This window comes from Rhinolophus sinicus, chromosome 14 (assembly GCF_057876585.1).
Source record: "Rhinolophus sinicus isolate RSI-liver-muscle chromosome 14, RSI-T2T, whole genome shotgun sequence".
In the NCBI taxonomy this organism is placed as follows: Eukaryota; Metazoa; Chordata; class Mammalia; order Chiroptera; family Rhinolophidae; genus Rhinolophus; species Rhinolophus sinicus.
The window spans coordinates 178,014,233-178,032,053 of record NC_142514.1 but is presented as its reverse complement, the minus strand read 5'-3'; the positions used below and the strand labels follow the sequence as shown (position 1 = coordinate 178,032,053).

The 17,821-nt window shown below is 40.4% G+C and overlaps 1 protein-coding gene across 1 annotated transcript; it reads right to left on the bottom strand.

Moving 5' to 3' along the window:
• Positions 1-15,392: 15,392 nt before the first annotated feature.
• LOC141572467 (olfactory receptor 9I1) lies at positions 15,393-16,366 on the bottom strand. Its single transcript, XM_074337166.2, has one exon. It carries the CDS (start codon positions 16,364-16,366, stop codon positions 15,422-15,424), a length of 945 nt encoding a protein of 314 aa, XP_074193267.2. The 3' UTR covers positions 15,393-15,421.
• Between the last annotated feature and the right edge of the window lie 1,455 nt (positions 16,367-17,821).

The window sequence follows — 17,821 nt, the reverse complement described above, 5'->3', positions numbered from 1 at the left end:
ATATACCACATATCAGTAAAATCATATGATTCTTGACTTTTTCTGTCTGATTTATTTCGCTTAGCATAATAATCTCAAGATCCATCCATGTTGCTGCAAATGGCACTATTTCACCTTTTCTTATGGCAGAATATTTCCATGTTTATATATACCTCATCTTCTTTATCCAATCATCTACCGAAGGACACTTTGGTTGTTTCCATGTTTTGGCCACTGTGAATAATGCTGCAGTGAACATAGGGGTACATATATCTTTACAGATAAATATTTTTGGATTTTTGGGGTAAATACCAAGGAGAGGGATTGTAGGGTCATATGGTAATTCTATTCTTAATTTTTTGAGAAACCTCCACACTGCCTTCCATAGTGACTGCACCAATCTGCATTCCCACCAACAGTATTTGAGGGTTACTTTTGCTCCACAGCCTCTCCAGCACTTGTTATTATTTGTCTTGTTGATGATAGCCATTCTAAAAGATGTTTTCTATTTGTATTACTCTGATGATTAGTGATATTTAGCATGTTTTCATATATCTATTGGTCATTTGTATGCCCTCTTTGGAGAAATTTCTATTCAGGTCCTGTGCCCATTTTTTAATTGGATGGTTTGTTTTTTTGTTGTTGAGTTGTGGAGTTCCTCATATATTTTGGATATTAGCCCCTTATTGGAGGCATTGTTTGCAAAAATATTCTCCCATTCAGTTGGTTGCCTCTTTATTTTGTTGATGGTTTCTTTTGCTGTGCAGAAGATTTTTAGTTTGATATAGTCCCATTCATTTATTTTAGCTTTTACTTGTCTTGCCTTTGAGGTCAAATTCATAAAATCCTCTTTGAACCCAAGATCCATAATTTTAGTACCTACATTTTCTTCCATGTAGTTTATTGTTTCAGGTCTTTTGTTTAGGTCTTTGATGGATTTTGAGTTAATTTTGGTACACGGTGACAGATAACTGTCTAGTTTTATTCTTTTGCTGATGGTTTTCCAATTCTCCCAGCACCATTTACTGAAGAGGGGCCTTTTCTCCATTGTATGTTTTTGGCTCCATCGTCAAAAATTATCTGTCAATATTTATGTGGGTTTATTTCTGGGTTTTCAATTCTATTCCTTTTACTTGTGTATCTGTTTTTCTGCCAATACCGTACTGTGTTGATTATTGTTGCTCTGTAGCACAAGCTGAAATGAGGGAGTGTGAAACCTCCAGCACTGCTCTTTTTTTTTTTTAGGATTGCTTTGGCTATTCAGGGTCTTTTATGGTTCATACAAAGCTGATGATTGTTTTGTTCTATTTCTTTAAAAAATGCCCTTGGGATTTTGATGGGGATTGCATTAAATCTGTACATTGCTTTGGGTAATATGGCCATTTTAACTATGTTGATTCTTGCAATCCATAAACACAGAATGTCTTTTCATTTCTGTATGTCTTCAATTTTTTTAAAAAGTGCTTTATAGTTTTCAGTGTATAGGTCTTTCACATCCTTGGTTAAGTTTATTCCCAGGTATTTTATTCTTTTTTGTTGCAGTTGCAAAAGGAATTGTTTTTTAAATTTCTTTTTCTGAGATTTCATTGTTAGTATATAGGAATGCAATGGATTTTTGTACATTGATTTTGTAGCTGGCAACTTTATTGTATTCATTTATTGTATCTAATAGCTTTTTGGTGGAGTCTTTAGGGTTTTCTATATATAGCATCATGTCATCTGCAAAGAGTGACAATTTAACTTCTTCATTCCCAATTTGGATGCCTTTTATTTCTTTCTCTTTCCTGATTGCTCTAGTGAGGACTTCCAACACTATGTTGAAAAGCAGAGGTGATAGGGGACAGCCCTGTCATGTTCCTGAATGTAGAGCAAAGGGCTTCAGTTTTTCACCGTTACTTATGATATTAGCTGAGGGCTTGTCATATATAGCCTTTATTATGTTAAGGTATTTTCCTTCTATACCCATTTTATTAAGTGTTTTAATCACAAATGGATGTTGTATCTTGTCAAATGCTTTTTCTGCATCAATTGATAGAATCATATGATTTTTGTCCTTTATTTTGTTTATGTGGTATATCACATTAATCGATTTCTGTATGTTGACCATCCTTGTGCCCCTGGGATGAACCCCACTTCATCATGATGTATAATCCTTTTAATGCATTATTGTATTCGATTTGCTAGAATTTTGTTTAGCATTTTTGCATCTGTATTCATCAGAGATATTGGTCTGTAGTTTTCTTTTTGTGTGTTATCCTTACCAGGTTTTTGGTATCAGAGTAATGTTGGCCTCATAAAATGAGTTAGGGAGTATTGTCTCTCCTTCAATTTTTTGGAAGATTTTAAGTAGGACAGGTATTAGATCCTGTTTGAAGGTTTGGTAGAATTCACTAATGAAGTCATCTGGTCCCGGATTCTTGCTTTTGGGAAGGTTTTAGAAGACTGATTCAATTTCCTTACTGTTGATCTGTCTATTTAGATTTTCCAGTTCTTCGTGATTCAGCCTAGGGAGGCTATATGATTTAAGAACTTATCCATTTCTTCTAGGTTATTGAATTTGGTGGCAGATAGTCCTTCATAGTGTTCTAGGATGACACTTTGAATTTCTGTGTCATCCGTGGTAACTTCCCCTCTTTCCTTTCTGATTTTGTTTATTTGTCTCTTTTCTTTTTTTATCTTAGTGTATCTAGCCAAGAGTTTGTCGATTTTATTAATTTTTTCAAAGAACCAGTTCTTTCTCGCATTAATTTTTTCTATTGACTTATGTTCTCTATTTCATTTAGTTCTGCTTTGTTTTTTACTATTTTCTTCTTTCTGCTGACTTTGGGTTTCATTTGTTCTTCTTTTTCTAGTTCCTTAAGGTGTAATGTGTGGTTGTTTACCTGGGAATTTTTTTCTTTCTTGAGATAGGCCTATAGTGATATAAATTTCTCTCTTATTACTGCTTTTGCTATGTCCCAATAATTTTGGTATGATGCATTTTCATTCCCATTTGTTTCTATGTATCTTTTGATCTCTCTTATTTCTTCTTTGACCAGTCGTTGTTTAAAAGTATGTTGTTTAATCTCCACATATTTGTGGGTTTTTTCACTTTCTTTTTGCGGTTGATATCCAATTTCAAAGCATTATGATCCGACAATATGCTTGATATGATTTCAATCCTCTTAAATTTGCTGAGGCTAGTTTTGTATCCCTATATATGGTTTATCTTGAGAATGTTCCATGTACACTAGAAAAAAAATGTACAGTCTGATGTTCTAGGATGAAGTGCTCTATAAATGTCAACTATGTCTCTTTCATCTAATGTGTCATTTAGGGCTGCTATTTCTTTATCCATAGCTGTCAATGATGTATTTAGATCCCCTACTATAATTGTGTTTTGGTCAATTTCTCCCTTTAGTTCTGTTAGTAGTTGCTTGGTATATTTCAGTGCTCCCTGATTGGGGGCATAAATATTGATGACTGTTATGTCTTCTTGTTGTGTAGTTCCCTTTATCGTTATGAAATGTCCATATTTGTCTCTTGTTACCTTTTTTATCCTGAAGTCTGTTTCACTGATATGAGTATGGCTACACCTGATTTTCTCTGGATACTATTTGCTTGGAGTGTCAATTTCCACCCTTTCGCTTTGAGTGGGTGTTTGTCCTTTAGCTGAGACGTGTCTCTTAGAGGCAGCATGTAGTTGGGTTTAGTTTTTTTGATCTAATCTGCTACTCTATGCTTTTTTATTGGTGAGTTCAGTCTATTTACATTTAGGGTGATTATTTATATGTGGGGATTTCCTATCATTCTGTCTTTGGTTTTCTGGTACGACTGTGTCTCCATTGTTTCTTTGCCTTTTTGTTGTTGTCTATTATTTCTGTGTGGTGGTATTCTATGAATATTTTCCCTCTGTCTCTTCTTTTATTACATTATATATTTCAATTCTGGATTTCTTTTGAATGGTTACCATTAAGTTTATGTAAAAGAAAGTTTCATATTTAGAGTATTACATTTTCTTCAGCATGCTTACATTCTCCATTCTATATTCTGGTTCAGGCCTTTACTCTCCCCCCTTTTATGTTTGGATTTCACCAATTATCCCTATTTATGCTGGTCGAATAGCTTCCTTCAGTATTTCTTGTATTGCAGGTCGTGTGTTAGAAAATTCCCTCAGCTTCTGTATGTCTGGAAAGGTCTTTATTCCTCCTTCATATATAAAGGATATATTTGAAGGATATATTATTCTTGGCTCATAACTTCTCTCTTTCAATAGTTTGAATATTTGATTCTACTCCCTCCTGTATTGTAAAGATTCTGTTGAAAAATCAGATGATAATCTAATGGGCTTTCCTTTGTAGGTTACCGTCTTCTTTTCCCTGGCTTCCTTGAGGATTCTTTCTTTGTTGTTAATTTTTGATGGCTTCAATACAATGTGCCTTGGAGAAGTCCTGTGGGGTTGAGGTAATTAGGTGTTCTACTTGCTTCTTGGATTTGAGGATCCAGTGCTTTCCACAAGTTTGGGAAGGTTTCATCGACTATTTGTTTGAATATATTCTCTGTTCCTTTCTCCCTTTCTTCTCCTTCTGGTATGCCCATTATTCTTATATTGCTCTTTCTGATGGAGTCAGAAAGTTCTTGTAGAGTTCTTTCATTTCTTTCAACTCTGAAGTCTCTCTCTTGTTCATCTGTGTCATTTCCAGATTTCTATCTTTGATGTCACTGATTCTTTCCTCCAACTGATCAACTCTACTACCTAAGCTGGCTATTTCAGTCTTCATTTCTTTTACTGAGTTCTTAATCTCCAGAAATTCTATTTGGTTCTGTTTTAAAATTTCAATCTCGTTGGTAAAATGTTTATTTTAGCCTTTAATTGTGTTTCTGAGTTCATTAAACTGCTTGTCTGTGTTTTTCTTGCATCTCACTGTTTTTCAGAACTGCAATCTTGAATTATGTGTCATTTGTCACATATTTCTATGTCTTTAAGTTCATTTTCTGGAGACTTTTCATTTTGTTTCTGAGCTGCCTTGTTTCCTTGGTTAGTCATGGAATTTAATGAATTATTGTTTCTCTTCCTTGATATCTACAGGAATGAGTTCTGCAACAGGTTGATAGAAAGAGGTCTTTCTTTTGTTTTTCTGTAGGTGTAGCTAGAATGTTTTATTTTCTCTCCAACTGCAGCCTTTTATTCTCTTTCACAATGTAGTGTTATATTTTCTCTGTACTGTTCTGGCTTCTCACACAATGGGGGATTCCCTGGAAGGCGGGCTTCTCTTCTATGAACAGTTCTCCTGGGTCACAGGGTACCGCCTCTGTGGGGGGATATGGAGATCTTCTGAAGTTCCAAAGCTCTTCCTGCACCAGATTCAGAGCTTGTGTGTTTCAGCAGCTCTGTTTACTTTTGCAGGGATTTGCCTAGATAGGAGGTGGTGGAGGCAGAGTGGGTTGTGAGAGGTCACTGTGAGCAATGGTGGTGATTACCAGCCCATCTGTCTTGCTTCTTTCACGAGAATTGCTGTGAGTCTGTGGCTGCAGGGCTGCAGTCCTCAGAGTTGTAAATATTCTGTTCTTTCAATCTGATATTGCTATCGTTCTGCTTCTAGCACTGGGAGGGTGGGGGTGGGGCGAGCTCTGGTAGGGTGGGGAGGGGTCAGCTAGGCTTCGTGCCTATGCCTTCCATCCTCTGCTTGGCAATGAGGGCTTAAACCGGTGTTCTCACTCATCTTCCCTCAGTCTTTGTTCCAAGGTCTCTGCCGTGAGCATTCAGTTCAATTGTGTTATATGCTGATCCCTCAGGGGGAATTGTGGGCCGTAAGGGGAGGGCTAGGAGTCTGAATATTTCCCTCTCCCCTGACTGCAGTAGCTCTGGAATGCAGCGAGCTCTGAGCTGTGCGCTCTGAGCTTCGAGCTCCAGTCTGCAGCCCACATGTTCGATGTTTCCACACTTCCCCCTTCCCTTCATCCCCACTCACCCAATTTGTCCACTTTTAGATTATGCTAACTGCACATCTCTTAGTCTTGCCTGTATGCCATGCTGGGAGTCCTTTCTGGAATCATAGCTGTTCAATTTGTTCCAGATTTCATGCTGCCATTTCTGTGATGTAATCGTTTACTTTTCAAGTCCTCATGGACGTCAATCCGAATCCCATAATGGAGGATAAATGCTGACAAAAATCTTGTGTAAAATACAGGTTCATCATCAACTTTCTTGAATACCATGCTCATCTGGTTGTTGTTTATTGCTACTGAAAGTGCTTATTGCAAAATATGAAAGGGCTACCAAATAATAAAATATATTTCTGTGGTTTTATATCATACAAAAATTAACCAAACTATGGTAGCAAAAGCTTTCGGACTATCATTATATGCTCTCTTGCAATGCCTCTTAGTCCCTGTCTTCTGCATATTTTTCATTTATTCTTACATGCCTACCAATGGATTACCTGCTGGCTTCATGTGCTGTGCCATGAGCCACACCACAACTAGTTGGTACACCAGTGGCTGCTAGAATATTTGTCTCACCATCACCCTAGACTGGAGAACTGAGCCTTCCATAATACCTCAGATCTAAGCCACCCAATTCTTCCCTATGTTTCCATTCCAGTGGGTGGTTAGTCTTTTTCCAGTATGTGTTTTATTTTTTCTCAATTATTGCCACAACTTTAAGCCTAGGTGGATAAGAAACTCAGCTATGGACAAGGGGAAGTTATTTGCCTAGAAGTACAATTTGGCATCCACAGTTCAAATGTTGGGTTTTGTTTTTCATGATCTCAGCCCTAATGCTGACAGAGTTAAGATATTTTTAAAAGTATAACAATGTATAGTCCCCAATTTTTATTCTGCATTTTGATAAAAGTTTTAGGAAGTCCCATGCCATTAAATTTCTTCAAACTGTCTAGTGCCTTTAGAAGCAACTACCCACCACACCACCTTGAATTCCTCATGCCTTACTTACCATTCACTGTGTGACAAAAGTAAAAGCTTTGCCTTTATTAGACATCACATTTCAAGAGACCACTGTTCATGAGTTATTGGTTATTTAACTCATATATCATACTGTCCTATATCAGAATAGGACACAATATCAGTGTCCTATATCATACTATTAGATATATTCTCACTGTTTCAGGAGGAAGAAAAACAAAGGAATTGGAGGTCCAGACTGTAGAGAATTGTCACTTGAAATGTAGATGTTAGAGTCTTGGAGACATAAGGAACCATTTGAGAAGACATAAGTGGAATAGTAGCCAAAAGTAAGCACCTCTCCCCCTGCTACTCTAATCTGTACCAACAGGAAATTCCACTGGGTTCCCCATTCTTTTCATTATCTTCCTCATAATGAATTGGCAGGTATCCTTACCAAAAAAGAAAAAAAACACCCTCATCATCCCATTAGCATGATTCCCAACTATAACCTTTCACAAAAAGTAAAAATCAGTATCAGTGACCACAGAGACAGAAGAATAAAGGACTGGGGAACTCAAGCATAGTTGATTTGGGGAATGGGAGGTCAGATGTACTGATTAGTTTATTTACAAATAAGCTATATTTCAGCTCTGTGGTATCAGAGAATAGCCCCTGAACCCTGAAAATTTGATGGGTGGACTAAAGAGGGAGAGGGAAAGAAAAGAGAGGTAGAGGGAGCCATCCAAACAAACGTCACCAAACCTGAAGTTTCCCTACAGAGCTGGTGGTTCTTGCCCACTTCCCAGGTGCCACTGAAAGCCACCTACTGTCCATTCTTAATGGCAAGAAGATGGATCAGGGTGAAACACCATCACCCCTTGGGAACTGGATTTTACCAATGACTTTTCTTAATGCAACTGTTACTTCTTTTTTTCTCAGAATATAGATCAAGGGGTTAGGCATGGGGATGACCACAGTGTAAAAGACAGACACGATCTTGTTCTCCTCTGAGGGTTTTCCTGAGTTACTTCTCTGGTACAAAGAAGAGGACAACAGTGGTGAGTGGTAGCTTCAGGTGGAGAAGGTCTTGGCTTGCCCGCCAGCACACTTCACCCTCAGGATGGCTCTGATGAGGAGCATGTAGTAGACCAAGGTGATTATGACACTGACCAGGAACATCAATTTGGTAAAAATAAAAGAGAGAGAGAGAGAGAGAGAGAGAGAGAGAGAGAGAGAGAGAGAGAAACAATCTCATTTTGTCACACAACTGCAGGTAAACTTCAGCAGGGGTGGGAGATCCCAGAAAGTGATCTGGCTGCTGTCACAGAAGGAGAGGGTGAAGGTGCATGTGGTCACAGGATGGCCCCTGACACCCCACAGACATAGGCCACGGCCAACAAGTCCCTGCAGGTGCCTGGAGTCATAGCCACGTTGGGTTGCTAATGCCAACAAAGAGGTCGTAGGCCATCACTGGCAGCAGGTAACACCCATGCTGGCACAGGTGGTGAAGAAAAAACCTGGGCAGCACAGCCGCCATGGAAGATGACCATCTTGCCTGTGGTGAGGGTGGCCAGGGTCTCAGGGCTGATGACAGGGTATAGCAGGCATCCAGCAGGGCAACACGGCCCAGGGAAAAGCACTTTGGGGTGTGGAGTTGGGTATACATTTGGATTAGAATAATCACCCCCACGTCCCCCAGAAGAGTGACTAGATAGAAACTCAGAAACATCAGGAGGAGCAGAACTGCCAGTTCAGGGTGATCCGTGAAAGCCGCAGGATGGACTCCATCACAGTGAAGATTTCTTTTGGCCATAGACTCAATGTAGCTAAGCGGCCTGAGGAAGAGACTGGAATTGGAGATTCTAGAAATGAAGGCCTTTGCTATCTTCAGTGACAGGTGTTAGGTGAACATCTCAGATAGTCTCTGCTCAGAGAGAGAAGAAAATGGTTACCATATTACAAACCCACAATTAGCAGTTACTATGGAGAGCTTTCACCTATCTCTGTAACCCTCCTGAAATTGGACCTTGGATTAGTATTTCTTCCAGTTTGCTTGCTTAATGTCTGGGGTTCTCTGTAAGGTCAGAGAACCTTAGACTATCAAGACTGGAAGGGACCCACCTGAAGTCTTTCTATTCCAGAATGTTACCAATAAATTGTCATATAATCCAGGTATACACCAGGGCTGCCTCATCTGGCTTCTGACACTGTGCCAGCATAACTCCAGGCAAGGCCAGTTGCATGGACTGTGGTGCGTGTGGTTCCTGCAGAACCGTCAGATGTAGGGCCCTGTGTTAATCCTTTATGCGATGGTGACTTTCTGGGAACTCTACCTTTGGAAAATTCTCCCTGTTGGGAAAACCACATTCCTCTTTCTGTATCTTCTACACATTGATATTATGTTGAGTATGTCCCCTCTCCCCCAAGGCAAGACAGTGGTAACGCCCACTTTTACCCAATCTCTTCTTCAACGTAAACATTTACGGTTATTTCAACAATTCCTTGTGAGTGATTACATAATCTACTTTTGATCTCCTATAAACAAGGTCATCATGTGTCTTGGATCTCTCTCTTGAGCAACCACGAGAAAAAAATGATTCTGTGGAAACCGTTAGATTTATGGAGCCTTTATTCTGTGTTGGACGTTTCCACATTAACTTAGTGATCCCTTTCAATAATCCTGGAATAGCCATTATGAGTTTCGTTCTTGAAATGCGTTAGCTGAAGATCAGAAAGTTAAAGAGGCTTGTTAAAGAATAAATTGCAAGTGGAGAAGTCAGGATTTAGACCATGGTATCATCATTCCATGACTGTTTCACCATCTTACACTAGTCCTTCTTACCATCTACTTTAATGTTCAGCTTCTGTAGCCAGAAGTGGTTCACAGAAAGAGAGTTTATAGTATTTGGTAAACCAGTTTTCTGTGGAAATCAGATTGATTCTTTACTTTCTGAAAATGGAGTGAGTCTTTTGTCAGCTACTGATTGGTCTGGGCTCTGCCCTCTGGGATGATGCCTCTGGGGGAGGGGGAAGGTATGGAGTCTACCCCCTCAGGGATGCTACTCCATCTCGGATGCTAAGACTCACTGTAAGACTCACTGGGAGGCTGGTTGGAGTCAGGGTTAAAGACTCATTTGTGAACTATGCGTTTCTCACTAGCCATAGAACTTCCACAGAACACCAGGGCTGTCTGTCAGTTTTGATCCTGGCATTTCCATGGCTCATAAGGCAAAACCAAAGTTCTGGTATTTCAGACATAGACAGCAGGTTCACCAAGTTTCTAATAATTAACACCTCCAACAAGGTGTGGGCATAGATGCCTATACAATCTATCAACTGGCAGTGGCATGGTCATGGACCCCCCTGGTTTTTCCCATTGCTTTTCTCTCCTTTGATCTGCTTTCTCTGAACTGGACCTAATGGAAACTGAAGATGGAAGGAAGTTCTAGATCACTGAACTTAAAGGGATTCTTGGGACTTAAGAACAGGAGTTTCAACATCTTTCTTCCAGAATATTGCTATTACTGTGATTTTTCTGTGCTCCAACTGTATGCTTCTTTCTGTCCCTCTGTCAAATGAATTTACCATCATTTTTATCTTCTCTGTTTCCTGATAACTCTGATTTGTACACAGTTGTGGCTTATCACCCCATGGAGGTCCATCACCTTTACTTTCATTGAAAAAATGAAAAATTATTTCATTGTTCCTTAATTCTAATACGTTAAAAAGAGAATTTGATTTTTCAAGCTGTCTTTTTTGGGGGGCCAGTCCAAAAGTTAAAAAGATGAAAGTATGTAGCCAGCCTACAGATTAACTGTCTGCTGTTTCCAAAGCTGGCAGCTATGTGATACTAAACATAGCTTTCACGCCTTCAGCTGGGCTGTGAATGGGGCTGGCATAATGACATCTCTTTGAGACCTGTCCTAACTGTTTCCAGATCTCAGTATGGAACTTTGTAGTATAGACATCCTGAATTTGCATTCATATCTATTATTCTGTTCCTTAACTCAGTAGCTTTTCTTTTTTTAGGGATGATTCTCTGTACTTAGTTAGCCAGAGTCTCATCTCCCTTCTTTCCACAGGGATGGAAATTTAGAGACACAGAATCCATGCTTTATGGCATGCTTAAGTAGATCTTCTCCAAGGCCTCTTTTCTTGCTATACCTGTCTCTGAATCATAAGACTGCGAATGTACATTTATTTGCGGCTCTTAAAAGATTACTTAGAATATTTCAATACTTGAATTAAACAACCAGAAAATTCAGATTTCTGAACAATCATATGCTTTATAGACTTATAGCAATATCCCACTGCTTAGTAGGATTTTTGCTGTCATGATTGGCTAATCACAACACCTTTTTTGCTAGAATAGTCATAACCTTTCAGTTTAGCCTTGGACATGTCCCACAACACTTGCATAATTTAGTTCACACAGGCTGAGAGAGACACCATCATGCCCTAATTGACTTTTTATACTTAGAGAGATACATTCTTCAGGTAGCTCTCTCTTGGATGGCGGTAGCTACAACTTGTATCTATTCAAAACATGGATTGTTCCAATGGGACCTCACAATGAGAACATTCCTTGAAACTCTGAGCTATGAGCTGTTGTCTGTTTCTGTGGCCACAAATGTTCCAATGCCCAACATTTGAATGTGGCCTTATGTCAGGGGATCATCTGGGTGATTGGTTTCTCTTTCTCTCAAGTGTTGAGGGTCACTGTGTACATAGCCTTCAGGATGGGCTCAGTGAGGACAGAGACACTGAAAATGGAGGCTCACATGCTCCTCTCCACACTTGTTGAAAGTATTCATGAACCTCACCACAGACCCCAGAATTTATAGACACACAGAACCCTGGAGTTGGAAAGGACCCTGGCAACGTAGTTCTGGGATTTTCCATCTCTTCCTCTCAGAGGCTTCAGCCTTCTTCAAGATACCTCAAAGGGACACAGCAACAGAAAAAAAGGGTGAGGGGGAGCTGAGCAGGTGGGGAGCTGCCAACTCAGCCCCAGCTTCACACAAAGCAACAATTCTTTTAACTCCTGTAAACAGCCAGGTGCTTCATTTCATTTTGTTTGGAAAGGGGGCTCAATGTTAAAAAGATATTTGAATGCATCTGGTCTACTTGTTCTCTTCATTTGGCAGACGAGAGAATTGAAGCCCAGAGAAGTAACCTTTACTGGGCGTGTTAAAATACACTCGGTCGGTGGGACTGAGGATCAGTGTGGCTCTCATTCTCTCAAGGGTCAACAGAGCTGTCTTGTCTGGGACAGGCCTTATGGCTGATGCTGACCTCAATGCCCTCCTCCCATCTCAGCAGTCACAGAGAATAGGGCCCTGTCAGCCCAGCTCCATGTAGGTTCTGAATAAATCTTTATTGAATGACAACTGCACGGAATCTTTTTCAGCTTCCATTTGGCTTCTTAGCCAAGAAAGTGCAAGTACATAAGCGTTTGGGATAAGTAAGGGCCTCTCTTTGCTAAACGGGTTTTTTTTAATCTTGTCACCTCCTACCACTTCACCGACCTTTGAATGTCTCTTTACATAACTTCCAAGTTCCTAAACAGGAAAACCGTCTGTTGTGGTTCCTGGAGAAAGAGCCTAATGAATAAGGCTATTTTCCCTAAAGTGATTCTGTACCAGAGAAAGGACGATTGTCTATAAAATGGTGTTCAAAGGTGATATAAGATGGAGGTAAGAGCAGAGTTCTGAAGCCAGATTCCCTGAGCTCAAATCATGGCCTGGCTCCTGTGACATTGGGCAGCTTATTTTAACTTCTCTATGTCTTAGTTTCCCCATTTCTAAGTGGGGACAATAATTGTGCCTACATCATAGGGTTGCTAAGGCATCACATGGTTGTTATATACATAATCGAGTACTTAGAATAGTGTCTGATATAAAATAGGTGCTCTGTAAGTCTTAGCTATTATATTATTATTATTATTATTATTATTATCATTTTGTTATTAAGAGCTAGGACAACAGTTTTTAGGTCCTTTAGATTGTAGCAGTCTCGGTCAGATTACGTAGTAGACTGTGGGTCTATGGTTAAGATGGTTATGTTTCAACATGGAGACAGGGATTTCTTGGGGATCTACAGAGAGCCCTAGAATTTAGCCTGGAACATAACTCAAGACTTGGAAAGATATGACAGGGACTGGGTTGTATTGCTGCCTCTGCAGCATCTTACATTTGCTCATTTTTCTCCTGGTCTTTCCCATTAAAATGACTCAGCCATTTTCTCCATATCTGATTATCATTTGTGAGTCTCATTTCTCAGCTGGTTTCATCCTTTCCCATATTTTTCAGTTTAAATCCTCAAAAGAGGGAGAGATAACTTTATTGGTCCTGATTAATAGTCATTGAATAACTCTAGGACATGCCATGGCTCTCTATTCTGTTCATGCATTGATGGACCCTGGGTCAGGGGCTTATTCTAGTCTGATTACCTGAAGGGCAAGTTCAAGTGCTAGAACAATGGTTACCTAAGCAAAGGACTATGGGTGGGTAAGTTTCTTTCATAATGAGAGTATGATAGAAGTATAGAGGAGATTGAGATCCAGTCTTTTCTTTATTCAAGGGTATAGATATATTCAGTGTCTACATGGGCACATCTACTGCAATATGCTGAACCCCTATCCATTAGAGTTCCATAAACATGGACTCTGCTGAACTTGATGACTAAACTTGAACTAGTCCAAAAAGAGGAATTTACTGCAGGATCCCAATGTGACTTAAGGAATTAGGACAATTACTGTAGCTGTCCCTCAATACAATGGGAAGTAGGGCATGGAACACGGCAGGGCTCTTTCTTAGTCTTTTGCTATAGATTCTCTTTGAATAATTGCTTCATTTTTGTCTCCCTATTGACTTCTCTACCTTGGTCAACCGGGTCTCTTATTCTGGATCTCTCCTAAGTATCCAACCTCATAACGCCCAAGGAAAATTTTTTATTAAACCTAACATGGGTCAGGTTCTTATTTCTGAACCAATCAACTGCAGGCAGGTTGGTGAGACATTTTGATGGTTGTTCCCATATGGAGGGGCACGGAGGATCAACATCTTATAACATCAAAGATGGATACAGGGGTTCATTGGGTACACCAATATACATTCCATAAAAACACATCCCTTGGTTATCCTTGACTATGTGGGATATAGATACACGCACTTCTCCCCCCAGTTAAATACCCAAGTTCATTTTATTTCTTAGGTGAAAAGGATTGAGTGATTCATCTTCCTCAGTTCATTGTCTTCCACTGTCATTTGTTTGTGATCTATTTCATTTTTTGTCAATGGCCATGGCATTGTGGCAAGGCCCAGGGTTGATATCAGAAAGTTAGGAAAAGGAAAGGGAAAAGAACAATACAAGTCAAGCAACTGATTTGTGCTAGAAGATTTCTTATTCTTCACCTTGTTTAATTTTTACAGTATGCTCTTGAATTAGGTGTTGTTATCTTTGTTTTAGACCTGAGGAAATTTGGGACGTGAGAAATCAAACAATTTGCCCTAGGTTTCACAGTGAATTAGTGGGAGAATCAGGATTAAGATGCAAGACTTCAGATGTGGGGTTGAGTTCAGCAATGAAGAAAACATATTCTCCCCCGCAGGGTTTTACAGTCTGGCCCAGGAGTTATAATTACCTTCCGCCCTCACCAAGCACACTGCCAGAGAAGATAATATGTGGTTCAACTTTCTCCTTATATCTGCCTTTGCTGTTCCTGGAAATGGGATGCTTGGTAAGAGAGAACTGTTCATGACGCAGGCAATGGGGGTGAGGGAGAGAAACAATGTACCATAACCTTCAGAAACTAGGGAGTTGGCCTTGAGGGCAAATCCCCAAAGGCTTAGTTAATCTTAAAGAGATCAGAGTGGCATTAAAGCAGGAAAAATAAAACCAGTGAGTGATCAAGTAGAAAGGCAATTTGCAAATTCCATTGTTCCAGCATGAGCAAAAAGGAAGACTCCAAGGGGCTGACCTGAGTCCCTAGAATAGTGAAGAAGAAAGCCTGTTTCTCAAACACCTTCTTCCCCTTGACTGTTCAGAAACTCAGTTATTTCTTATACAATACTCCCTGTTTACTGAGATAATCAGTCACTGACCTGTTAAAAGGGAAAAAAAATAAAAAGACTACTTAGCATTATTTACAGGGATCCCTAGATATAACCTTAGACACAAAGAAAAAGGTAGTAGCCATGGGAGCAAAAATAAGAGACAAAATGGCAAACCCAAGTATGGATGCAAAGAGTAATAGGGTAGGAAGAGATAAACTGAAGATACCTTGGGCCTCTGAGATTCTATGTTATAATGTCAGTGTAGTATGAGGCTTCTGGGGGCTAGAGATTGACCGGAGGTGGGAGACGGGGAGAAGAAGAAAGTACCACAGGGTTTCTAGAAAAAAATGTACTGCCTTTACAGTTTTTCTTGTGCGCCTGGTGGCACCTGTCTACCTTCCCTCTGGTTGTGGGCACAGGTTGCATATGGTGCTGGTGTCTGTTAGAATACATTGATCTGGGAAGAAAATGGACTAAAGGAGAGGCCTGCTCACTCAGGTCTACATTTCCTGGCACACCTGCAGTCTACCTGTGACCTTTTTGAAGGCCGCTTTCACATCCTTGTTCCTCAGGCTATAGATCAGAGGGTTCAACATGGGGATGATCACAGTGTAGAAGACAGACACGGCCTTGTCCTCCTCGGGGGATTTGCTGGAGCCAGTCCGCAGATACATGAAGACAAGGGACCCAAAGAAAAGGGCCACAGCGGTGAGGTGGGAGGCACATGTGGAGAAAGTCTTGGCCCTGCCACCTGAAGACTTCACCCTCAAAATGGCCTTGATGATGAGCAGGTAGGAAATCAGGATGACCAAGGCATTGGCCAAAAGCACAAAGTTGCCAAAGAAGATAATGATAATTTCACTGCTTGTTGTGTCACTGCAGGCAAGCTTCAGCAGGGGTGGGAGGTCACAGAAGAAGAAGTTGATCTGATTGTTGTCACAGAAGGAGAGGGTGAAGGTGCATGTGGTCCGCAGGATGGCCCCTGACACCCCACAGACATAGGCTCCCACCACTAATGTCCAGCAGATTCTGGGATTCATGGCCACAGTGTAGAGCAGTGGGTTGCTAATAGCAACGTAGCGGTCGTAGGCCATCACTGCCAGCAGGAAGCACTCTGTACCTGCACAAATGGTGAAGAAGAAGAACTGGGCAGCACATTGGCCAAAGGAGATGACCGTCTGGCCTGTGGTCAGTGTGGCCAGGATCTGAGGGGTGATGACTGAGGTGTAGCAGGCATCGAGCAGGGAGAGGTGGCTCAGGAAGAAATACATTGGCGTGTGGAGTTGGACATCCAGTTGGATCAGAATGATCATCCCCACATTCCCCAGAAGGGTGACTAGATAGAAACTTAGAAACACCAGAAAGAGGAGCATCTCCAGCCTGGGGTAGTCAGTGAAGCCCATGAGAATGAACTCGCTCACTGTGGTGAGATTAATCCTGGCCATGGATTTAGTATGGACTTTTGATGAGAATGAAACAAAAATAAGTCCCAGAATTGAAGGACAGCTTCTTCCTCTCTCTGGTAGAAGTTAGGCTTATATATCTGGGCCAAGTTATAGAGTTTGTTTTTGAGGAGTCCTGTACCTGGCTGATTCTCCTTGGGCACCTGTGTTCTTCTCCTGTAGTTTTAGAGCTGAGTCATGAGTTGGTGTTTCTGATTCAGATGAATTCTGGTTTATATTTGGAAATTTCTGTGAAGATAAGAGACACATAAACTCTCAGATTTGGGAAGAATCTATTCAGCATGTGTTGTAATCCCCACTGGATGCTGGAGTCTCCTCTACTGCTTACTCTCCACGAGGTCATCTGGTTGCTGTGTGAGCCTCCGACTGTGGACAGCTCTACCTGCTAATTCTCTTTTTCAACCAGAACACTCTATCTTGCACACATTGGTTTAGTTTCACCCCTTCTCATGAAAACTTTTCACAAGATGGAAGATGATGAATATGCTCTTTATGTTGACAATGCCTTCATTTTACCTGTTGATATATTTTCCTAGTTATATAATTATTCATGAGGTCAAAATTTGATTAGTCACATTATATTAAAATATGTTGTTTGAGGGTACAAACTTGCAAATAGTAGATATAAGTTCTGTCATCTAATGCACAGTATAGTGATTATAACCAACAATACTGTATTATAAACTTTAAAGTTACTAAGAGAAGATTAGTTCTTAATTATTCTCACCACGAAGAAGACATGATAGTTATGGGACGTGATAAAGGCGGGAGCTTACGTTATGGTGGAAACCATATTGTAATACATAAATGTGTCAAAGCAACACGTTGTACACCTTAAACTCACACAATATTATTGCCAATTGTATCTCATAATATTAATAAAAAGATACCTAAAACTCTTTCTTTCATTTTAATCTTTACCGCTTTAATCTTAGGCCCAGGGCTTCCTCCAGCTCTAATCAGGGGTTACTAGTGGGAGTGAGTCAACGACATGTCATATAAAACATGGCCTCCTTGGGCTGTTCCCTCCGCCCAACTCCAGCAGCGTGGTCTGCATGACCTTCAGGCAGTTGTTATTTCCCCCTCCTCCTTCTTTTCCTTTTTCTCCTTCTCCTGCTGTTTTTTCCCTCCCCTCCCCCTCTCCCTCCCCTTGCTTTTCCCCCTCCCTTCCCTCTCCTCCTCCTCCTCCTCCTCCTCTTTTCCTTCCTCCTCCTCCTCCTTCTTCTTCTTCCCAATGAGGAATTTGAATTTCTGGGAGGTGAATTTGTCCTAGGTCATCATGTTCAACAAGTGGAGGATCTGAGTTCTAAATACTAATGACTTGATGGAAAATCCTGTGCTGTTTGCTATGAATTTGTTTTGCTGCTTTTCTACATTTTACTGCATCTTTGTGATTTATGGAATCAAAGAAATATCTCTGTAGTGCTTCAGACGACT

Excerpts from the sequence above, each read along its gene's own strand:
- LOC141572467 (XM_074337166.2), bottom strand. The coding sequence starts at position 16,366 with ATGGCCAGGATTAATCTCACCACAGTGAGCGAGTTCATTCTCATGGGC.